At 44.0% G+C, this 23069-nt stretch overlaps 4 protein-coding genes across 8 annotated transcripts; 3 read left to right on the top strand and 1 right to left on the bottom strand.

Annotated features, from left to right (window-relative positions):
• Positions 1 to 1174: 1174 nt before the first annotated feature.
• LOC127763990 (anaphase-promoting complex subunit 8-like) lies at positions 1175 to 5600 on the bottom strand. 2 transcript variants are annotated; one of them, XR_008015786.1, is made up of 5 exons: positions 5273 to 5600; positions 4812 to 5175; positions 2293 to 3543; positions 1630 to 1970; positions 1175 to 1547 (listed from the first exon to the last, which is right to left on the bottom strand). XR_008015786.1 is itself a non-coding variant. In XM_052288794.1 (4 exons), exons 1-4 carry the CDS (start codon positions 5359 to 5361, stop codon positions 1881 to 1883), a joined length of 1794 nt encoding a protein of 597 aa, XP_052144754.1. In that variant the 5' UTR covers positions 5362 to 5600; the 3' UTR covers positions 1579 to 1880. The 2 variants fall into 2 exon arrangements, 1 of the variants encoding a protein (XP_052144754.1); XM_052288794.1 differs by lacking the exon at positions 1175 to 1547 and having other exon boundaries at positions 1579 to 1970.
• A 966-nt stretch (positions 5601 to 6566) lies between these two features.
• Positions 6567 to 12890, top strand: LOC127763017 (ceramide kinase). 4 transcript variants are annotated; one of them, XM_052287575.1, is made up of 14 exons: positions 6576 to 6818; positions 6937 to 6996; positions 7616 to 7774; positions 7921 to 8088; positions 8197 to 8289; positions 8459 to 8551; positions 9094 to 9352; positions 9441 to 9467; positions 9574 to 9658; positions 10078 to 10227; positions 10849 to 10950; positions 11023 to 11409; positions 11880 to 11946; positions 12025 to 12889. In XM_052287575.1, the coding sequence occupies exons 1-14, from the start codon at positions 6723 to 6725 to the stop codon at positions 12160 to 12162; spliced, it is 1884 nt and encodes a 627-aa protein (XP_052143535.1). In that variant the 5' UTR covers positions 6576 to 6722; the 3' UTR covers positions 12163 to 12889. The 4 variants fall into 4 exon arrangements, with proteins under 4 accessions (XP_052143540.1, XP_052143535.1, XP_052143536.1 ...); XM_052287579.1 differs by having other exon boundaries at positions 6745 to 6856; positions 12025 to 12890; XM_052287576.1 differs by lacking the exon at positions 6937 to 6996 and having other exon boundaries at positions 6577 to 6818; positions 12025 to 12886.
• A 1265-nt stretch (positions 12891 to 14155) lies between these two features.
• LOC127763018 (uncharacterized) lies at positions 14156 to 15371 on the top strand. Its single transcript, XM_052287581.1, has one exon. It carries the CDS (start codon positions 14308 to 14310, stop codon positions 15238 to 15240), a length of 933 nt encoding a protein of 310 aa, XP_052143541.1. The 5' UTR covers positions 14156 to 14307; the 3' UTR covers positions 15241 to 15371.
• Positions 15372 to 18789: 3418 nt separating this feature from the next.
• On the top strand, positions 18790 to 22064 carry LOC127764410 (putative kinase-like protein TMKL1). Its single transcript, XM_052289293.1, has 2 exons — positions 18790 to 19804; positions 21116 to 22064. Exons 1-2 carry the CDS (start codon positions 19150 to 19152, stop codon positions 21694 to 21696), a joined length of 1236 nt encoding a protein of 411 aa, XP_052145253.1. The 5' UTR covers positions 18790 to 19149; the 3' UTR covers positions 21697 to 22064.
• Positions 22065 to 23069: the final 1005 nt, after the last annotated feature.

Genomic DNA, 23069 nt, shown 5'->3' with positions numbered 1-23069 from the left:
GCCAAGATGGCCAAAAATCCAAAATGGCGCAGCGATATCGAAAGTTCCGATCGGTTAAGAGCCTTTTGTTTTCCTTGTTACGCTGGAGCTTTGTTTGTCAATGGCGTGCAGTGTGCTTCTTAACGGGAACAAGTCACATCGACGTATGAATGATTTGCTCATTAGTCATTATTGCCTTGGCTATGTAAACTCCTGGCGTCAAGCAATGGTGAAGCTGTATTTGGGCGAGGTAGTACTTAAACAGAAGCAAAAGATATGTGTACCCATGGGGGTACAATAACTGAGACAAAACTATCACCGTTAATGCAACAGATTGGACTTTAATGAACCAACTTAATGCCAAAAAAGACCAAATAATGGTGCTGTTTTGTACATTGAACTATCCCAAAGTGCCTCTCCGTTTCTCTCTTCGCCCTTCTCTCCAATCACTCGCCGATGATGGATTGATGATGGGTGTTCACTGTTGAAACTGGTCCAGCTGTCCAGGCCCAGGAATGGGGGAGCCTTTGAAAAGAGACGAAAAAAAATAGTAGCATCGTTAAGCAGCCAACGTCGACTCGTAACAATGATGCTACGTTTGGACGCTGGCAGATGTGAACACAATCGGTGACATGATAGTTCCATTTCAGTTCGTGCTTGTGTGGTAAAATGTGTGTGTGTATTTGCGGTTTTGGCTGCCAGTAGTTGCCGTTGTTGTTGGGCAGTCGGTCGTGTTGATGTGGTGATGATGTGCTAGTTGTCCGTATCATTTGGAGGCTTGGGGAGCACAATGCAAAACTGCACGCTGATATTGCCCCGTGCAGCCCCAAACCGAATGGCATGCCAATGTTAAGTTTTAGTGTGAACTTCCCAGCCAACAAAAAAGAATAAATGTTTTAGTGTGAACTGTCCAGCTTCAGCAAACAAATCCTGATGGCAGGATCATTTCTAACTAAACTGTGTATTGTTAAACCGGAAAGTGCTTTATATAAAGTGGAGTAAGCAGGAAGACATACTTAAAAAAGAAAGGAACGTATAAAGGACTTTACACGTTAATGGATCGAACAGATGAATATAGTGATATGCGTAATTGCAAGATACTTTAATCCCACCGATTCCACGATTCCAGTGGTGTTACATCGAGTGGGGCAACGCAATCAATAATGATCCTTACACAGGAAACATGCATGATAGGTGCGAGACAGAATAAAAAATTGACAAAACTGGAATTATTGGAAAGGAAAGCATCAACAATTATTTTAACAAGCAAGAATATGAGAACTGGAATCCAGACAAGGCAAGTCTTCCAAGAAGCTTATATATGCAAGCAACTCCATGGAACTTTGAGGGCAACACAGACCAAAGCAATCTAGTGAAGAAAAGCCATAGAAACAGAACCTAGCAGAAAGCAAGCAGCAATGCCGATACTTGAGCTAGCGATCTTCATCAACCCGATGACGCTCATTTTTGCCCCATGCCGGCGATTAGTGTTACTAATTACCAAGCTTCAGCAATTGGAAGAGATCATCATGCACACAAGGTCAACATCTCCAGCAATATGGAGTTTTCTGGCAAGGATACAAACAATAAGGATTACATTATGAAGCTCGGAAGTGGCTGCTCTACTGGTACTGGAGATACGCAAAGTACCAGTTTCATCAGGTGGGTCAGTGTGTGGCCTTAGATAGATTTCTTTTCCTTGCCTGGTGCGGTGTGAGTGATAACCAATCCCCTTTGTTCATGATGACTGTTCTGTATTATAGCAGTTCTCTTGAAACCAATGTGTAGCTTTCCTCGATGCATGCAAAAATGGAGAAAAGAATACGCAAGGGGTAGTTTTCTCTTGTACATCTCACTTAACACCTTAGTTTCCAACTAAATAACTTATCTGCAAGTCAAATTTACATTGCAAAATGGTCGATATCCATCAACGGAAGTACCGATTGTGCTCTTTTTAGCCCTTGCAAAATACTTTTTGCAGTCTCCCTTTCCTGTAAATATAGAACATACAGGTGGTAGTGAATCAGAATCATCAGAAAGAAGAGATCAAACAAAGATTGATTATTTATGAATGAAAAACATGATTTTCCAGTTCCCACTCTTAGACCCAGAGTAAAGAAATCAGGCACCCTAAAAGAACAAATCAAAGTGAATGCTTACTGGATGAGTTGAAGTCTATTTGAACTACATTAGTATGCAAACAAAAGTGTTCATTAACAAAGCCAATAAATAAGAAGAAGTCTATTTGCTCCATTCCATCTTTTGTTATTTTCATCAGTAAGTAAAAGGAATTTTGTGTAAAATTGAACTTACCGGACCGGTGTAATCCAAGAGCCTTGTGCAATAGTGCTCTGCCTCCTCAAACCTGCCTATGCTCTTGCAATGCTTAGCAAGGAAAAGCAGAGCTTCAACAAAATTCTGGCCCTGCCTTTCCTCAACTTCCATTCTCTCTAGATCCTTCTTGTAGTAAAATGCTGCCTCCTCTGATTGTCCAAGCATACCATGTAACTTTGCTAGCTGATGAAGTGCTATTCCTTCGGTGTCATTATTATTTGCAGATCTCTCATAGCACTTGATGGCTTCTTCAATCATCTGGAGTTGATCACTTTCATAGCACTGAGCCATAGCATTCCAAAGCCGGGCATCATTAGGTTGTAGGTATGATGACTTACGGAAGTAATAAACTGCATAAAACGGCATTCCCATCATCTCATAGATCTGACCAAGACCATACCAAGCACGGTAATCTCTGGGATTTATATCAACAGCTCTCCTGTAGGCATCAATCGCAGCAGGTGTATTTTTTAGCTCAACAAACTCATGTCCCATAAGAGTCCAAGCTGAAAGATACTTTCGATTAAGCTTCAGCGCTCTTTGAAAGTACAGAACTGATTTTTCATGCTGCCCCTTCAAACTGTAGTAATTTGCAATTATGCAGCAAGATTCTGGGCGATATTTATCTGTCAAAAATACTCTGTGAGCAAGGAAACTCAAAGCAGTCGAGCTTTCTTTTGCATACAATAAATTTGAGTAAACGTCCATAGAATCCACACGGAAAGGATCAGTCCTAAGGAGTTCTTCAAAAATCATGTCAGCTTCATCCAGGTCTCTCATACTATACTGCACGGTAGCTATTTGAGCCTGAATGTAGTCACTGCAACGGAAAACCCCCATTAAGCGCTCATATCTTTTCAAAGCTTCTTCATGCATTTTTAATTCGAGATGTGCACTAGCAAGGAAGAAATCTTTCATCCAGTGATTCTTGATATTTAAGTTGTTCAAAATGTCACTGCTAGTGCAGAGAGATTGTAACTCTAACCAAGCACTCCAGTTCCAAGGGTAGCTGTTGACAGATTCCACCAGAACTGTTCTAGCTAGAGCTTCACTGCCTTTATCACGTAGAACAATGCCATACAAGTACAAACAAAATGAATCAATAGCACCAGTTCTCCGATGTGTTGCGAGCTCTCTCTCCAATGCAACTAGTTCCTGATTAACAGCATTGCTTTTGCCCAGAGATCCCTCAAGCTCGACTGTTTCTTCCTCTTTCCGTTTCTCTCCAGCCTAAATTGTAGAGAAAAGAACTATGATCACCAAGCATGTCAAATTTCAAAATGCTAATTAAACTACGAAGCAAATGGGAGACAGTTTCTAGTATTTAGAAGATTAGATAACCTGTAGAGGAAAAGATAAATCATTTAATAGAATCCTTCCATGGATAAGAAGACTGCTAGCCACATTTGTACGATCTAATAAGTTAGTGTATATAGACATACATTGATGCAAAGATTGACAATAACTGTATATATTGACAGTGCAGCTTGCCAACTTAAATAAAAATCCAGGTAATAGAAAGACCTGCTAAAATGGAAATCAGCACGGTTCTAAATTGAATACTTCAATACTAGTCACTATTCACTAGTGGCACACTAGCAATCAAAAGCAACATAGCCTCAAGCGTACAGTTATATACTGTATTACTATGGAGTGTCCTATACTCCTATTTTAGCAGATCACAAATTAAATAGCAAAGAGGAAAAGATAAATCATTTATGGACCTGGATCCTCAGCCCTCCTTGTTGCATCAGGCAATCATGTTACTACTATAAGTTAACATCTTATACTGCCCATACATCTCAATATTAGAATATAATGTTTCCAAACTTCATTACAACAGAACCACTGTATTAGTAAAATGCATTCCTGCATGCAATAAATTCGTCTAATGTTAACATTGCAGCAAACCAGCATCCCCTGCTTACAATAAAAATAATCAAGCATCCCTGTAATGCATAATTAAGGACACCAAACAACCAGGAACGAAGCAAATAAGCAACAGTTATGTAAAATAAAGGGTTCAGCATTTTTCAATATGTTCAGACATTTACCAAATTACTAAGGTTTAAACTGACATAAATCAGTACATCATTATACCATGACATGGGGGGAAATTAAGACAAGTAAATCCTAGTATCGGCGCTCCTAGGGCTTCAAAGATTTAGCGCCCAAACCATGAACAAAGGAGAACATACCAAATAAAAATATTTTACGTTTTTACAACAATTTTAATGTATTCCTGTTGTTTCCTTCAGTAAGATCCCACTACTGTTACTCCATTGACACGTCAAGATAACTAATCAGATGTTTCTACAGGTTGAAAAATATGAATAACTCTATAAGCGAATTGCAGCCGTAAATATTTGCAGCAGCTCCAGAGAGACATTTCCTCAAGCAGACAAACACCACTCGCTATACCAAACATCTGCAAACTGGAACACGCCCGCGCACATCAAAATAATAATTAAAAAAAAAACAATAGGATCCGAACTCACCGTGTACAGGGCATAGCACCGAAGGAACACCGCCTTGCGGCCGGTCTGGCCGCGCAGGACGTGCGCCGCGCGGCGGTACTCGCGGCAGTCGAAGTAGGTCTTGGCGAGCAGGTACCTATCAACCCCCACGTCGAACGCGTCGTCGTCGGGGATGGGCGTGCTGACGTACGAGACGCCGCCGAGCGGCGTCCCGGCCTCGGCCGCGCCCGGGCGGAGGCGGCGGCGGAAGCTGGACCCGCCGCTGCGGTGGAGGTGCAGGAGGCGGCCCCCGGATGCGGCGGAGCCCGACGAGGAAGGGGTGTCCATCACCGACGACGGGGCCGGCGTCGCGTCGGGCTCGATTCCGACGAGCAGCTCGGCCGCCCTACAAAGGAAGGAAGAGGCGGCGGCGGTTAGGGTTAGGGTTAGGGTTTAGAGGAGGGGGGCCCTGGTGGGTTTTAGGGGAAGGGGGGCGTACGTACCATTTGGCGGCGGAGTAGAGGCCGCGCTCGCCGAGCTGGCGGGCGGCGGCTCGGAGCTCGACGCGGTAGGTTTCCTTGGAGGAAGCCATTGGTTTGGTCGGGGAGGTTGGGGGTGGCCTCCTTCGAGCAGATCGGCGCCGGAGGACGGGAGGAGCGCAAGCTATTTTTTGAATTTTTGCGAGGGGGGGAGGAAGGAGAGGAACCGGCTAGGGACGGGAGGGATGGAATTTGGGCGTGTGCCACTGTGCCAACCCGCGCACGGCAGATTCGGCCGGGGGCCGTGCCGTGCAGCGTCGGCCGTTGGGGCACGGGGCGGACGAAGCGGTGGTGGTGGTGCTGCTGCTGCTCGTCGTCGTTTGTGCAATTATGCAATAGGCTTACCGAATCAACTATTTCTCCTCAAACCATATAAAATCAAATAGATTTATTTTTAAATATATAATGGTTGCATCGATGGTATATTTTGTTTTAAGTGCTGCTGAAAATGTAAAGGCATGCTCTTGGTGGTGTTATTTTCTCCTGAAGATAAAGATTAAGTGTTTTACGTAAAATAAGGTGGTATTAACGTATGATTAATTAAGTTTAAATTATTACAAACTTGAAAAACAAATTAATTTGACGTTTTAGAACCACTTTCATATAGAAATTTTTTTTCACGAAACGCACCGTTTAGCAGTTTAAAAACATGCCACGAGTATCCAGAATTTTATCCAATTTCATTCGAGAAGTTTAATAGCAGATACAATAAAGATGAGTCAGCGGGTGATAAATTGATCCACATTACCTCAATTCTAGGTAGAAGATTGAGAGAAGAAGAGAGAGAAATACGAGCAGTTGATTTTATCGCTAGGTGGTAGCACCGGAAAAAAGAGATCGTAACCCACTTGCAGCCCATGCTAACGGAAACTCACGTGGTTTTGTGGGACATGTGCGACTAGCCATGCTAAATCTACGCAAAAGTTTTAGTAGCTTGCTAATTTAACAACCTGCTGCATATGATCTTTGCTATAAAGCTCCTTGTGCAGATGAGTTAGATGTTATGTAGTCGGTTGTCGATGAAACTATTATTCTTGCTCTAAAGTTATAAGTGATTGTGAGATGGCGCTCTCTCGTAATTTCAAACAACTATATTTCTTTTTTTTGACCTCTCCATATTTTATAAACTTTAAGAGAAGTAAAAACAGTAAGAATAGTCGTTTGCTACGGATAATTTGTTGGCAAAGTTATTGAACTGTACAAGCACAAGGACTGACAAGAAAAGGCGCCGTTGGTCAAAAACGTCCAGCCAGCGAACACGCGAAAGCAGCCACCACGGACCCAAGCGCGCCCAGACCCAACTGAAAAAGAAAAAAAAAAACAGAGGAAGAATTCGCATTTGCCCCTCCTCTTCCCCCACCGCGGGTGACCGGGGAGGAGTCGTGAGACCAAGCAACAGCAAGCGGGAAAGGCCATGGAAGGCGGCGGCGAGGCGCTCTTCCTGGACGGCGTCGGGGAGGTCACGGTGGCCGTCGGCGACGACGGCTTCTCCTTCCAGCCCCTTCACCAGGTTTACGCACAGCCGCACCCGCCGCTGCCCTTCTGCCCGTCTGCGCTCACCCCGAATCTAGTCTTTAGATCCTACAGATTTAACTGGGGTTTTGACAGGATTCTTGGTTGAATTGTAGGATGGAGTCAGGAAATTCGTAGCTTCCGGTCTTCGGGTTCTTGAATCGAAGAAACGGAAGGTAGATAGAGAGGCGTAGACGATGAATAATGCGCTGGTGTCTGAAATAGTGAATCTACAACCTTGTACTGTACCTATTAGAATTCTGAACATAGGCTAGTTGGTTCACTATTTATACCAACAATTTTCAGGAGATTCATGAAAATCAGTGGTTAATGAAAAGCTCAGGAGAGGATCGCTATCTTGGCCAACATGGCGATATTGAAGTTTCTGTTTGGAACATAAGTAGCTTGTGTTGATGACGGTGTATAGATGTGTGATTGCGTCTGTGACCAGCATAAGCATGCTTTTTTAAAAGGGATAATATTCTTACTCAAACTAGAAACAGGAACACTAGTAGTGTGTTTGTGAAGCTATCATTTCACAAAACACAGCTTGAACCTTGGTTGAAATATTCAATAAAGAGCTCCAGACTTCCAGCTCGTGTGGAAAGACATAGTTGGTGAATATGACATTTTTGACATGCATTTAGTTCCTATCAGCAAGGATAGTGCAATTTTACTATTCCGTCAGACTTACATTATCCATCTGCAAATCATACAAGTACTCATAGAAGCTATCAGTTTGCTTTTGACATGCACCTGTGTGTTTTCTGCTCATTGTACTTCTGTACATTGCAGGAAGTGAGTTCTTCATGTTGGTCATCTATCATAATGCAACCTAAGTTAGAGAGCAAGCTTAAGTTTTCAGATGTCTATGCTGTAGAGCTTCTTGAGGTGGGTCCTGTATGTGAACCTTGGAATGCAAGAGCTACCGTTCAAGGCAAGATAAATACTGAGGTATAACATCCCTTCTAGTTACTTTGCAGACTTAATTTTCTGTAATATGTGTCAAAACGTTCGTGCCATATTAAATAATGCATTATATAAGCTCTTCCAGATGACACCTTTTACAAATAATTGACAAAAAACTGTTGCTCATGCAGATGAACCGATTTGTCATACACACGGTCACAAGACCAAGAAAAAGACCATCTCCATGGGTACCTTGTGAATATATTTTTGGTCATAAAGACCAGCAAACCTGCAAAACTTGGGTGGAGCATATAAAGACGTGCATAAATAAGGAACAGGATAGGCCCAAGAGCCTCATGGTAAATATGATGTGCTTTTCTGCTCCTTGACATAGCATTTTGACAAACATGTCAGTGCCGCTCAACGTTGGTCTTATATTCTTGCATCAACTAATTTTCATGTTGTAGGTATTTGTCCATCCATTGTGTGGAAAAGGTAGAGGGTGTAAGAATTGGGAAACAGTAGCTCCATTATTTGAGCGGGCAAAAGTAAAAACGAAGGTAAACTTCTGCCAGTGGAAGTATAAAAAATCTATAACAGTTAAAGATGAGCATATGATGTGTATGACTGATTTTCTTTTCTGATCTTGTGACATTACCATTATAAGTTTTTTGTTGAACAACCCTCAAAGCTCCAACTCCTGATCGCCTCATATGCACATTGCTTCAGGTGATAGTCACACAGCGAGCAGGACATGCATATGATACTTTAGCATCTTTATCAGATAAAGATCTCAAGAAATTTGATGGTGTTATTGCAGTGGTATGTGAACTTGAGTGATTTTTTTTCTACTTATTCGTTCAAAATAATGTTCTCTGTTTTCCTGAATAATTTATAGTTATAGGGACGTGCTATGATGCTTATGCTTACCCTTTTTTTATTAGAACACAATAAATGCTTGTCTATCATTGTTTCATATTAAGCATCACAATTACAAGATGAGTGCTAGGCCAGAGAACACGCTTAGTTATGATCCACAATCAGCTGCATCTGGCCACAAGAGCATGCTCATATTCTACTGCTTTATTATGTATTTTGAAAAACACTTCAAGCTTGTCAAAATATACCTCTTGGTTAAATTTCATGGAGAATTGGAGATTACTTAGTACATGTCCAAAAATTTTGTATGGCTATATAAACCTTGCATTGATTGCCGCTAGAGAAACAAACCTAACTTTCACTTTTCACTTTGAGAGAAAAAAAAACTCACATTCTCAATCCACTTTTCAACTTGTTCATAAATCATAAGCATACTGAAGTTCCTCCTCGTTTTACTACCCTGTTCTCCAAACTGTACATTTTAGGGTGGTGATGGTTTATTTAATGGAATTTTGAATGGGCTACTAAGTACAAGGCACACAAATTCTTATCCTCCAACTCCAGAAGGGTTTGGATATTTCAGAAACAACATGAAGTGTCAAGAACATAGAAATAATGATCTAAGCAATAGTGAGCTCACAGGAGATGATGCAAATGCCATCTCTGGAAGTTCTAACACACCTGATGATCATGAGCCCCTTCTTTCAACCACACGATCTACAGGATTGGACATCTCGTCATCAGGTATGTCTTTGATTTTACAATTTACATCTACCTCATATTATACAGAGAAATTTCTCTTGTAAGTAATTTTCTTGTCTCTTATTTGTAGATTCTAGTGATGAACCATGCAATGGAGGTCAGTGCGAAATCCTAACTATTGCTTTATCTTAAAATTGTTACACTTTTAAGATTTACTGACTTACATAGAGTTCCTGTTTCATTTCCACTTTATGCTACTGCAGATCAGGTGCCTTTAGTCTCCTTCCCAAATAATTGGTTTAGGCTTGGAATAATTCCTTCTGGCTCAACGGATGCTATTGTTCTCAGGTAGTAATCAATTTTATATCTATTCTTACTGATCTGTATTACTAGGATTACAATGTTTGCTTAACATTGGAAATTCAAATCCCTTAAAAAACTGTAACTATGTTCCGTTGCATGCAAGCTGGTTTATGAACTTATGATCCTCTAATCATACCTGACAGTTTATGTGCAATAACGCCAAACATGCAATAACCCACAAACCTGCTAAAATAATATCAAGCTGATCCTTCAACAGTACTATGCACCTTGGGAAGTTTTCTTCTATTAAGCTTTAAATCCATTGAACACTAGGAGCACATGCATTGTATTAACCATTTGCTGTCTTGTGATGACTAAAAATAAGCCCAATATTGTTGCATACAAATTATTGATCATCACTTTCAGTTCTTTTCTGGTTGTTGAAGCCCTGTTGATGTTTGCAGTACAACTGGGGAGCGAGATCCTGTGACTTCTGCTCTGCTTATTATCCTCGGCAGAAGGATATCACTTGATATAGCTCAAGTTGTCAGATGGAAAAGTAGCCCATCAGCTGAGGTTTCACCAACTGTGCGCTATGCTGCTTCGTTTGCAGGGTATGCTACTGTCTCTTAGACATGATATATAGCTAATACTACCACAAATTTGATTTCTGATTACCTATTTCTTACATGTGGCTGTGTCGTTGTGCAGTACCAGCATAGGCATCCTATGTCAACGTTAACATCAGTCCATAAAAGGGCTTAAAGTTCTGGAGAAAACTTCAGAGCTTCAGTTGAAGTCACTTTCAAAAAGTTAACCCAAGCTAGATTGTTATGTTTTTAACCTAAATCTTTTAGGGAAACATATTATTTTCTTGTGTTCTTCCTAGCATCACAGGCAGTCATGGATTGCACTGAACATACACTACCTCCGTCCGTTTTTAATAGACGACGCCATTGACTTTTTGTCACGTGTTTGACCATTCATCTTGTTCAAAAAAAAACTTACGTAATTATAATTTATTTTGTTGTGAGTTGTTTTATCACTCAAGATACTTTAAACATGGTTTATATCTTATACATTTGCATACATTTTTTGAATAAAACGAATGCTCAAACATGTGTTCAAAAGTCAACAGCGTCATCCATTAAAAAATGGAGTCTTTTGGATATGACCATCTGCGGATTCCTCTTTTGCATAACTGCTGAAACCCTGTGGTTTAAATCTGATTACAGATATGGATTTTATGGAGAAGTTATAAGGGAGAGTGAAAAGTACAGGTGGATGGGTCCTGCGCGATATGACTTCTCTGGAACAATGGTATTTTTGAAGCACAGGTGATTAACAATGAATTTGTGCTGGTATCTACCTATTCAGTTTGAAATTAACAGTCTCTAGTTGTTTTTCAGATCTTATGAGGCAAAAGTGGCTTTTCTTGAAAATGGAAACACTCATTCACTTACAGCATCGGCAGAGAATAATGCAAATGGAGTCCAAACACTGCAATACCATCAAAATAGACATCGGAAAACCATCTGCCGAACAAATTGTTTAATATGCAAAGGAACCTCAACATCTGAACAGAATTCAGAAGATGAAAATCCAGACAGTTCCAGAACAGCTTGTGAGACCCCAAAATGGGTCTGGTCCAAGGGTCGTTTTCTCAGTGTTGGTGCAGCTGTCATTTCATGTCGTAACGAAAGAGCCCCTGATGGTCTAGTAGCTGACGCACACCTATCTGATGGTTTTCTTCATCTTCTGCTCATTAGAGATTGCCCTCTTCCCTTTTACTTATGGTGAGAAATCTGTTACAAGAGGTCCGGTGTGCGTATTATCCCAAGTTTAAAAAGTTTTCTTAATTTAGGAAGGGAGTAGGTCAATACATGGATATCCATTTACCCAAGCTAGCTGAACTAATAGTCAGATGAGTTCATTTTTAGTTGATTCAGTTGAACTAAAGTGGGTCAATGGGTACCTATATATTGACCCACCATCCCTATTTAGCTATTTTTTATAGACTGGTTGCGCTCGAGTTGGAACTCTGAACCTTTTCATAGTTGATGTATGTTTACTCACTGAAGTGAACATGGCCGCACAGGCATCACAGAAATGGGAATACAAAATAAAATAAATCTAGTATATTTCCACTTTTATGTAGTTTTCACAAACTAAAGAACATGCTAAATTCACTCAGAAATTAGTTTCTAGATTTGGTCACTATCCCTGTTTGCAGAGTATGTTCTTATGAGTTCTGACTTATCTGCAGGCATCTAACACAATTTACCAAGAAGGGCTCAGATCCTCTGAGCTTCAAGTTTGTCGAACATCATAAGGTATCATTTTCTTTTCTTTTCTTTCTTCATTTTACCTTCATGTTATTATATCTGAGCATGATCTTCCGATTTCCGCAGACACAAGCATTTACTTTTATATCGTCACATGACGAAAGTGTCTGGAACTTGGACGGAGAACTTCTTCAGGCCTGTGAGGTATCTGTTCAAGCTTTCCGAGGCCTTGTCAACCTCTTTGCGTCAGGACCGGAGGTGTAGCTATTCCCTTCTCTTTTTTCTCCCGAAGGGACGATTGCAAAAGGCCCCGGCGTGTTGTACTTGTATGCTGTACAGAAGTTCCTGTTCGATACTCTGTTGCTATTTTTTCTGTAGAAAATGGAAAACACAGCGCCCAGATTACGGAATGCAGAAGCCTGGGTCGCTTCAATTTTGCCACCGGAAAGAGCAGGCATGTAGTTTACTAAGTGCAGGAGTAGTTTTGGTCTGAAACAATGACATGCTGTGTAATAAAGCAGAACTTGCTCTGTAAAGTGATTCCAATATCTCCGTTTCAAAAAAAAAAAAAGTGATTCCAATATCCGGAAGTAGAGTGAAGCGAACATATGATCAGAACATGTCTGGGCACACTGCGACGTACCCTGGGGCAATAATATTCTTCGTCGGAATGGTTGGTGGATCTGCACACTGTGACGATTTAGCCCACTGGGGCTGGGCACAGCTGCACCGTGCCTAATTTTAACCCCCGTGCGCCGGCAAAGCATCCGTGTCGGCTGATTGCTGCTGGAGCTGGATGGATTTACACGGGTATTGGGTAGGCAGGGCAGCAAGCATGAGACCAGCCAGCGATCCAGTGTCCTGTTAATTAAAAATATAAGTGAATTGTCTGTCTTTTGTAGTGTAAGCTTTTGAGTGAAGTGGTTGATACATATACTATACTACTCATCAGTCTGAACTATGAACCAGCCGGTAACAAGTAGTAGATGCAATGCATGCTTTGGATGGAAACAGAGCACTACTCTTCAGTCTTCACTGGTTGAGGCAATGAGGCATTGAGCAACCGGGACTGCCCAAGTACAGACGACTGAAACACATAAACAGAGCATTACACTGTTATGACAACACATAAACAGAGCATTGCACTGTTATGACCAGCGGTGTAGAACTGTAGATCGTACAGAATCCATGGATCCACTGTAGAAACTAGGAATAGGCAAATTGCTATCTTCTGTAATCTCTGTGCGTATCAGCAGCATGATCGGCCAGATATCTTTCAACTGCGAGCCCCGGAGAATCATTGAGGGAAATGATCGCCACTGATGGTGGATGATGTCGGCCGGCGCGGAGCAAGACAAAGCGGACAGCCGTGATCGAGGGTGTCGGTGCCTTTGTGGCCAAGTGTGTAACTTCCTGAGCCCCGACGAATCGCCGAGACGTCCCCATGCCCCTCGTCAACCGCATCTTTCCCTTTTCGCTTCTCTCGAGAAATCAAACCGTTCCTTTTTCTTTTGTTTTTCGCACAAAACAATCGTCCTCTCATGCCAAAATGCGCAAAAAGAAGACGACATCCTACTAACATTTTCTTTTGTTTTTCGCGCAAAACAATCATCCTCGCATGCTAAAATGTGCAAAAAGAAGACATTAAGATACATATTTTTTTCTCTATTTCCGCCCAACATGTTTTTCAGAATGCTAAATGGTGTATTTTGTACTAAAATTTTCTACACATAAATTATTTTAAAATATCACATAAATTCATTTTCTAAGTTTATAATAATTGAAAACTTAATTAATCATGTGTTAATGGTTTTTATGTTTTCCGTATCAACCACTTAATCTTTATCTTCGTTAGATTCATTACTACTACCTCTGCCCCAAAATAAGTGTAGTTTTGCACTGTTTATCTCTCACGTTTGACCGTTTGTTTTATTTGAAATTTTTTTACGATTAATATTTTTAATATTATTAGATGATAAAACATGAATAATATTTTATGTGTGACTAACTTATTTTAATTTTCTCATAAATTTTTTAAATAAGATGACTAGTCAAACTTGGTGGTAGTAGTTACTATGGAGATTTCTCGTTCAGTTCGTTGGAGGATAGGAGCTAGGCTAGGGCTGTTACCATGCCGTGACCGTGTGGACGTGATTATGCCAAAGCGATCACGCGGAGCAGAGCAGCCTTCCAAAGTTGAAACCGCGGCGTCATCATCATCTCGATATTCACCGTTGCTTTGCAGCCAAGCCTCTCCGCGGCGCAAAGCAAGGTATCCCCAAACAGTAGCAGCTACCGCGAGGTTTGCATCCAAAGCACGGCGATCTCATCCCAGCAACGTACACCGCGCGCCGTGACACGCACAAGCCTTCTCCGGTACGTCAGCCCGCGCGCGCGCGCAAGCTGGCAATGGCCGACGACGTCGTCGAAGCCGCGGCGTCGTCCTCTCCCAGTACGCAAGGCGGCGGCGGCGGCGGCGGCATCCATGTCGTCGCGAAGAACGCGATGAACAGCAGCAAGCAGTTCTCCTCGGCCCTCGTGCCCGTGGCCGTGCTGCTCGCCGTCGCCGTCGGGGCCGTCTCCCTGCTGCCATCGCTGGCGCAGGCGGTGTGGGAGGTGCCCCACCTCTTCCTCCTCGGCCTCGTCGTCTCCTATGGCGTCTTCGCCCAGAAGATTTCCACCGGTGGCAGCGGCGGCGGCGGCGGTGGAGATGATGGCGCCAGGGCGTGGAACTCTCGGTACCTCAGCGACGACCCCCTCGTCGTGGTCGCCGACAATGCGGCGAGTGACGACGACGACGGCGGCAGCGCGAGCGGGAGGCCGCTTTCCTTGCCGGTGCGGAGGCTGAAGCCGCCGCCACCGGCGCCGACGATGCCGGGGATAGAGTCCGAAGCCGGCGATGCCAGCGACGACGGCATTGGCGCAGAGACGGACAGCTCCGCATCGACGGCGGGATTCTGGGGCGCCGCCCCTTCGCCGCCCTCTGTTCTTGACGCCGTCTGCAGGTCCCGGAAACCCGCTGCTACTGCGACGGCGGCGGCGCCGTCCGCCATGTCGAAGGGCTTCCCGAGCTACATTTCTCCGGCGCCTCGTCGCGACCAGTCGTTCAGCGACGACGGCGAGGTCACCGACTGGGACGACGACGACGACGACGACGAGAAGGCTGACGTGCAGGACGAGATGGCCGCGTCGCCGCAAAGGTCGTACGTCGACCATGACGACTACAACGGTGACGGTGATGAGCTCTCCGAGCTGGCGGCGGAGGTGGAGGACGAGGTGGACAGGAAGGCCGACGAGTTCATCGCCAAGTTCAGGGAGCAAATCAGGTTGCAGAGGTTGTAGGCGTTCATGGCAACTTGGCAAGTATGCATACGTGATGCATGCAGTCATGCACCGTACCGTGGAGTGAGTAAAACCATTATGAGCCATTTTACGTACGAAGGGGGATCGTGACATGGGTGTACTTGTGAACAGCTGATCTGTTCATCGGTAACGTCATGTTTCTTGTATCATTTTTTCTCTCTTTTTCCATTTTGATTTTATTTTGGTGATTTTATGCCGTTAGGAGCCGGATAAAAGGAGGTGTTAATGAACGGAAAATAACGTTCTTTGGATGCATCCATTTCTAGGTATGTACATGTACGGCTTTCTCTTACCATTCTGACACAAAACTTACAGGAGCAAAAGGGTCAAGGGCTCAAGGCCCCTCCCCCTCCCCCTCTAAAATATCAAAGTTTTTCTTTTTCAAATAAACGCTCAGTTTTGATACAGTTTATATCTGTCGGTCTCTTAGATGTTTATTTTGTCCCCTTATGTTTCAATTTATATCTAAAAGACATGTGCGTTGCAACGGGAAAGAACTAAAATTACGTTAAACATGGGATGATTAGGATTTAATATTCATGATCCAAGTATTATTTCGATGTTCTGAATTCAGCTATTACCATTTGTCAGTTTGAATTTTTTATACTACTATCTATTCGTCGACTGAGGAGTGGCTGCACTTTGCATGTAGAAGGCTATGTGGTGTGCAGCTCTACTCCCTTCGGTTCCATAATTCTCGATGTATTGGACAATGATACGGTTTTTAAAATATATCTTTGATTGCGCTTTTTTATTATAATATGTACAATAAAATAAATACTTTTTTACTTTACCATAGTACTTTATAAGACAAATCTATATGTGTTGTTTTAATGCCTTCAAACTACATATTTTTAAAATTATTGATAGTCAAAGTTATAAAAGTTAGACCTTAACCTTTTTCAAAATGCTAAGAATTATGGAATCCGAGGGAGTAGTTGACTGACTCGGTCTTTGGCCTAAGCTTGGTTAGGGCCAACACAACCATCCCGACAACCATGAAGAATGCACCCACTCCGTAACGGCAAAACACAAACCTTCATCTTCACCCGTAATTCAGTCTGATCGCTCCGTCGGAAGAAACGTGACGACATGACAAGGATGTAGCGGTCTGTGACATCGGGAATGATGATGACATCTGAGACGATGGCTTCATCGGGAGCATGGTCACGATCGCGGCCCATGGCACACTTGACCTTCAACGCTATCCTGATCACGGTGATCAACTGATGTTGCCGACATCATCTCTGCCTAGACGCTCACCCCGTGCTGTCACAGCCGCGGAGCGTTACCGTCGCCTTGTTGCTAGCCATCTCTATCTGTTCACAGATGTGATCGATCGATCGAGAGCATGTATATATGGCGGAGAGATTTTTGGTGGAGTCGGAGCAGCGTTGGATTCGTTGCCGCAAACGTGCTCCAGAATTTGATCGAGTAGGATTGTTAAGGCACGTGCGGGAGATCACAGGGATGACACGATGAATAAGCGTGGGAATCAGAATTAACCTAGGTTGCACGCTTGTTGCATACCGGTTCAGATCCGCTCATTTGTTGCAGCACCATTTCGCATGGTGGCCATTGCTCATCTCGCGCATCACGCACAGAACAGGGAATAGAGTCGGAAATGAAAGACGGACAAAAGAAAAGATGTGACGAACAAAAAATTATCAATTTTTATAATAGATATAAAGGCAAAGATATCTCACATGCTTGCACACCAACATCTTATCAAAATAGAGCGACGCACTAAAATTTTGGGCAAAAATATCTTCGATTTTTATAATAGTAGAGATATTGATAGATATAGATAGGGTTAGAGGGGATTGATGGCGATGCCAATAGTGGCACCTTACTCGGTAACCTAATTTGATGGCATGTTAGACCATTTCTAAAAGAATGGCTAAATGGCTCTCCAAGCCAAATTTTAGCAAACTTATAAAAAAAATCAGCTCCAATAGACCTACCAACCGGCTGGCTAAATTCATCTCCACATTGGCCAAAGTTGGCAAGGCAAGACAGCTTACCATCGACATGGGTCCCACCCCTTCTCTCTTTCTCCTCCTTTTCCCATCACGTCTGCCGTTCACTCCCTGCCCACATGGCGTCATCGTTGTCGTACTCCCAGTGCCACCCAGCCAGCATCGCCGTCATCATCCTCTTAGGTCACCGGCCCAGCACGCCGCCTTCCCCGTCCTCCCCCCGCTCGAGTTACAGGTGAAGAAGGGACAAGCGGCTGCTCCGTTGAGCCCTCCTCGCACCTCCTCCCCTCTCGTCGCCGGCTTCACCCCTCTTGTCGAGCTCATCACTGTAGCCGTATCTGTCGTCGTAGCCATAACTATTGCTATCCTTTATCGTTGCACGGATCAGCCGCTATCGTTTTCTCCCCTCTCACCGCTGCCATCGTCGTCTCATGAGCACATGGTTCTGCCATCGCTGTCGCCGAGGGAAGAGCTCGAGGATGGCCACGGGAGAAGAAGAAGGGGAGAAAGAGGAGGAAGAAGAATGAGGAAGTAGAGGCTGATATGTGTGTCCCGGTATTATAGATTCGAAATAGAGTGTGTAAATAGAGAGTGTTAGAGCAACAAGCTTGGCTCTCCAAGTCAGTTGAAGAGCTAGCTATATGATAGTTTATTGGAGTTGCTCTTAGAGATTAAAAAACAGGAGAAGTTAGGTAATGCACGAATTTTGAAATGAATATAAAGGTCTAAAATACATTAGAAATCCTACGCAACTATTGGAGCTTTATATGATGATGACAAACTTGTTAAAAAAACAACCTATAGAACTGGAAGTACACCAATTCTTAATATACTTTATTATTGATGTTGGTATGCAGGCATCAACGAAATGAATCTTGATGAAGGATTTTCATGTAAATACAACGAAAGTTTGACAGGGACTTGTTGTTTAGAGTCTGGACCAAGGTTTATTATTGATAGTAGTTGCTAAAAGCGAGATGTGATAGGAGGTTTCTATGTTGGACACAACGAAATACGACGCTTCCGTGGGCATCAGCTTGTACCTGTTTCCTTCATGAAGGAACACGACTGTACAACAACAGAAGCCTTGATGTGTTGCACCTCACGAAAGCTAGTCGGACCGGGAAATTTTCTTTCTGCACTCCTAGATAGATATGTCCGCTACTAGATGAAATCAATCAACACCGTCGGATCGACTCCTGAGGTTCACGCCAGATAGCACGGATCTTAAGGCTGAATCCGACGGCAGTTAATTAGGCTCGCACTCGCAGTGTTCGTCGAAACGGCCAAACAGAAAGCAGCCGTAACCACGGGCCACACGGAGCAGCCAACCACGGTTGGTGCCGGTCCCTCCCTTCCTCCCCTCCCGTCCCGCATGTGTTGTGTGATGTGTCTCGTCTCCGCCACCACCGCCGTCCCGGTCCAACCGCGAGGCGCGATAGAAATAGGATACCTTCCACTTCCCGGCCCCGCCGCCGTTCCTGCCCCTAACCGCCGCTGCCAATTTCAACGGGGCAGAATCACCGATTTGCCGTCACGTCCACACTCCACCACAGCGCGTACTGCGCACTACTACTGGGCTACCTACCTGCTCCGCGACCCCAACCTCCAAAAGCAAAAGGCAAAAAGGCCAGGGCAATCAACAGAGTGAAGCTGGACTGTAAGCCATCACACACATACACACACTCGTCGTCTCACTCCCACAGTGATAAAGAAACAAGCCTCGAGACGACAAGAATCTCAAGCCACCCTCCCCTCGCCGCTGCCTCTTCCCTCCACCCGAGGGGAAAAAGCGAGCAAGCAAACTGCGCGGAGCAAGCACGGCAAGGCAAGGCAAGGTGACCCACCGCCATTGGCTTCTTCCGTTTTATCCAGGAGAAAGGAGGAGGAGTACTGGGAGATAGGAGCAATGGCGGAGTCGACGGCGGCGACGGCGCCACCGGGGGACGAGCCGGAGGCGAAGGGGAGGAGCAACTCCATCCTGCTCCCCATCCTCGGGATCCTTCTCGTCTACCTGCTGTACCGGTACCTCCGGCCGCGCCTCCGCGGCCTGCGGCTCGACCGCCTCACGTCCCGCCTCCCGGCGTGCCTCCGCCGGAGCAGGACGGCCAACACCATGCTCCCCTACTTCGCGCCGATCGCCGACCGCCTCGGCGCGCTGCAGCCGTACCTGGCCCCCATCGCCGACCGCCTCGGGGTGGGCGCGCAGGGCGGCGTCGGCGCAGGGGCTTACGGCAGGGCGGACGCGCTCGTCAAGTTCCCCGGCGGGGAGGCGCTCTCCGTCGCCGCCATCCTCGAGGCGCCGGGGGAGGTGGTGGCCAAGTCGTCGCACAGCACCCTGTACCGCGCCGCGATGCGCTCCGGGGAGGCCGCCGTGCTGCTCCGGTTCGTGCGGCCCGCGTGCGCGCTCACCTCCGACGAGGCCTCCGCCGCCGCGCGCCGGATCGGCGCGGTCAGCCACCCGAACCTCGTGCCGCTCCGCGCGTTCTACGTCGGGCCGAGGGGGGAGAAGCTGCTCGTGCACCCCTTCTACGCCGCCGGCTCGCTCCGGCGATTCTTGCAAGGTTGGTCTGCATCTCTGCTTATTTTACTTGCCATGTTGTTAGTTTCTTGGTAACAAATGTGGAGCATTTTATCTGTTCTCTCGTATCCTTTTGCAGTTTTTAGTTCTTCTTTGCGTAGTAATCTTGTTACGTTCCAAAATTTTCAATGTTCGAAGTATAATTTACTGTGACTGGTTATACTATTCGAGTATGGGGATCAAGGTCAGAGTTTTAGGAGAAGAGATCTTACACCCCGAAATGTTAGGCAATGATGGCAATGCTGCGATATTAGAGTAGTCATCTCTGCACTGCAGAGTAGCATCAAAAGCACGCAGGCTGCAATGCACGTATCTCATCTTCTGTATCTAGTTATCCACCATTGTGAAAGTGCAGTGTAAATTAGCAACGTGATTTTTTTTTAAAAAAATGTAACTTTTTGTTGTAAAAGAGGTAGTTCAACTCCATTTTAATTTTTTAGGGGAATTCCGTTTTAAATTAGTAACAGCGTTTTTAAAATGTTAAAAACTCACATGAGCATGGAGAATATAGCTGGATATGAATTATACCTGTAAGCTGCAAGCCTGCAACAGATCTGTCAAGAATTTGTTGTAATGCAAAAGGCATAGTGAAGTTTCTAAGAGAGTTTGAAGACATAAGAAAACCAGTAGGGCAATTGGTCTCAAACTCTCAATTTTGAGTGATTTGAGTCCAAGTGGAATGGAGAAGATAGTCATGCTCGGAACCTCATAGCTATGGACCTATGGTGTTAATTCTAATCTATGCCTTGCTATAATTGCTGATTGCAAAAAGTATTTTGTCAACTCTTGTTTAGCTTGAAACATGACATAGCACTGTGTACTGGTGACATGGTCCTGACTCCTTATGTTTGTTGAAGTCATTAATTAACCCTTAACTACCATAATCATTAGGATATAACAAGTTTCCCGTGTTCAATTAATCAGTCAGGCTTTTGTAGAAAGGCCCTTTAGATACAAGTATTGTTGCCTCTTGATTGAAGAGAAGAGCACACATTTACATATTTGATATTTCAAGTTAACTCCCAGAATTTTGTGCTAGCAATGGCTTACTTTCAAACCACTGCATTTCATCTTCCTTTTCTTTTTCGATCATTGAACCTAGATCTTCAATAAATTAAGTTAAACTGTCAGTTTATTATGTAGTGTTGGGCTTGTGGATGAAAATTCACCATATTAATTGATGGCTGAATTTTGGATAACATTATTTGTCAATAAAGTTGTTATTAGGCATCTTCTGGCATTCATTGTGATAGTTGCTAACCATGCAATGTTTTTCTGTTGCTACCGAAAACAGAGGGAATTGTTGATTCACAAAGATGGAATATAATTTGCAAGCTCTCTATCAGTATTGTCAAGGGACTGGATTACCTGCATACAGGGTTGGAGAAACCGATAATTCACGGGAACATCAAGACGAACAACATTCTGCTCGATGCTAATTACGAGTGCAAGATATCAGACTTTGGCCTCTACCTTCTGCTGAATCCTGCTGGTGCCCAGGAGATGCTTGAAACTTCAGCAGCACAGGGTTACAAGGCACCTGAGCTGATCAAGATGAGAGATGCCACTAGAGAGACTGATATCTACAGCTTGGGAGTAGTTCTGCTTGAGATGCTTGCCCAGAAGGAATCAGCAAAGGATAACACGCCAAACCCTCGCGACATCCTATTGCCTGTCTCGTTCAAAAATTTGGTTCTTGAGAGGAAGATTTCTGATGCATTCAGCTCCGATCTTGTCAGGCAGAGCAAGAAGTCAGGGAAGGAAAAGAATTTGAATGCTTTCTTCGAGTTGGCAACAGCTTGCTGTAGCCCTTCACCATCATTGAGACCTAACACAAAGTTTATACTCAAAAAGCTCGAAGAGATTGCAAAATAAATTAAACTGGGTAGTTTACCGGCTTGCTATTTAATCGGCATTGCATTATAGCAGCATATACAGCAATGACGAGTACTGAGGCATTTCAGCCTGGCCAAGGCTAGAAACCTGCTGAATTTGTGCTGGCCAGGGAACTGAATAGCCTTGACATGAACTCAGAGTAACATACATGCTGGAGGGGTGCTTCAGATGCAGGATCACTGTGTTTTTCTTGTGCATTACCTGGAACCGAAAAAAAAAATGTAGAACTGCTGTTCATAGGCCAGTGCCCCTGAAGAACTGTATAACACACTGTTAGTGAAATGTATATGTTGTACTTTTAATGCATCGAAACACTCCATGTGAACTGGAATGTTCCTCCTCCAGACGCCATGAAACTAAAGTTACTGTAGAGATTACGATGCTCCCACACCTCTCATTGCATGTGCGTTTGTGCTATACATACTGACAACCACGAATGGTGATTCCTTTCAGTGGTGCCATTGGCTCCTTCCCCAATGCTGGTCCTTGCAAGGTTGGAGATTTGTCATTATCAGTAAACAAATAATTCACTCTCTGCTCCCAATTGTAACTAACCCACGACGGTTCGTCGTTTCTGATAGCCTGTGGCTTAGTGGCGTCTAGTCATACACACTCACAGGGCAGCCGCAATGGATATCTATAGGCTCTTTACAAAAGATCCATGTCAGCATATTTTTATACTTAGAAGAGATTAAATGAAAAGAGAAAGCAAAGCTATTTACTAATCTGGAGATAGACTATAGAGAAAAACGAGACAATGAATTAGAGAGCTATAGATACCCATGTAGAGATACTATTGAGGTGGTTTACTATTAATCTTGTCTATTGCTGAGATGTACATGTTTTATAGAGAGCACCTTACTTTACTATTGTGGGTGCTCTTACTCCACGGTTTAACTATGAGCGATTCTAGATTGCTCACCACACCACACCAGTGGCCTCAAAAATCAATCCCGTTCCTTTCGCCGACACAAAGGATACATGTGCTATCATTACTTTTCCTTTTCGGAGCTAGCATTCCAGAATACAGACATCCACAGCTTCTGAAAATCCCCAACAACTCCCATTTTCTGATGCACTGGTGATGGGTACAGCCGTACAAGCGTACAGGCTGCAGTATAACTTCCGTATTAATATTGGCGTATTGCTCTACTACGATCTACTCCCATCTACTAGTGCTCCTACTACAGATTCGATCGACATCTTCTTCACCGACGAACATAGCCTTTACTTTGTGTCAGAATCAGGTTGGTGAGGTGAGTGTGTGTTAAATAGAAAAAGAGTCGGGTTGGTGTGAAGGTTACAATTTTTTCCCCTTTTTTACCGGGTAGCCCCTGCGTCTCACTCACGGC

Source organism: Oryza glaberrima, chromosome 2 (genome assembly GCF_000147395.1).
Source record: "Oryza glaberrima chromosome 2, OglaRS2, whole genome shotgun sequence".
NCBI classification, from domain to species: Eukaryota; Viridiplantae; Streptophyta; class Magnoliopsida; order Poales; family Poaceae; genus Oryza; species Oryza glaberrima.
The sequence above is the reverse complement of the archived record's forward strand: the minus strand, read 5'-3'. Positions and strand labels throughout refer to the sequence as shown.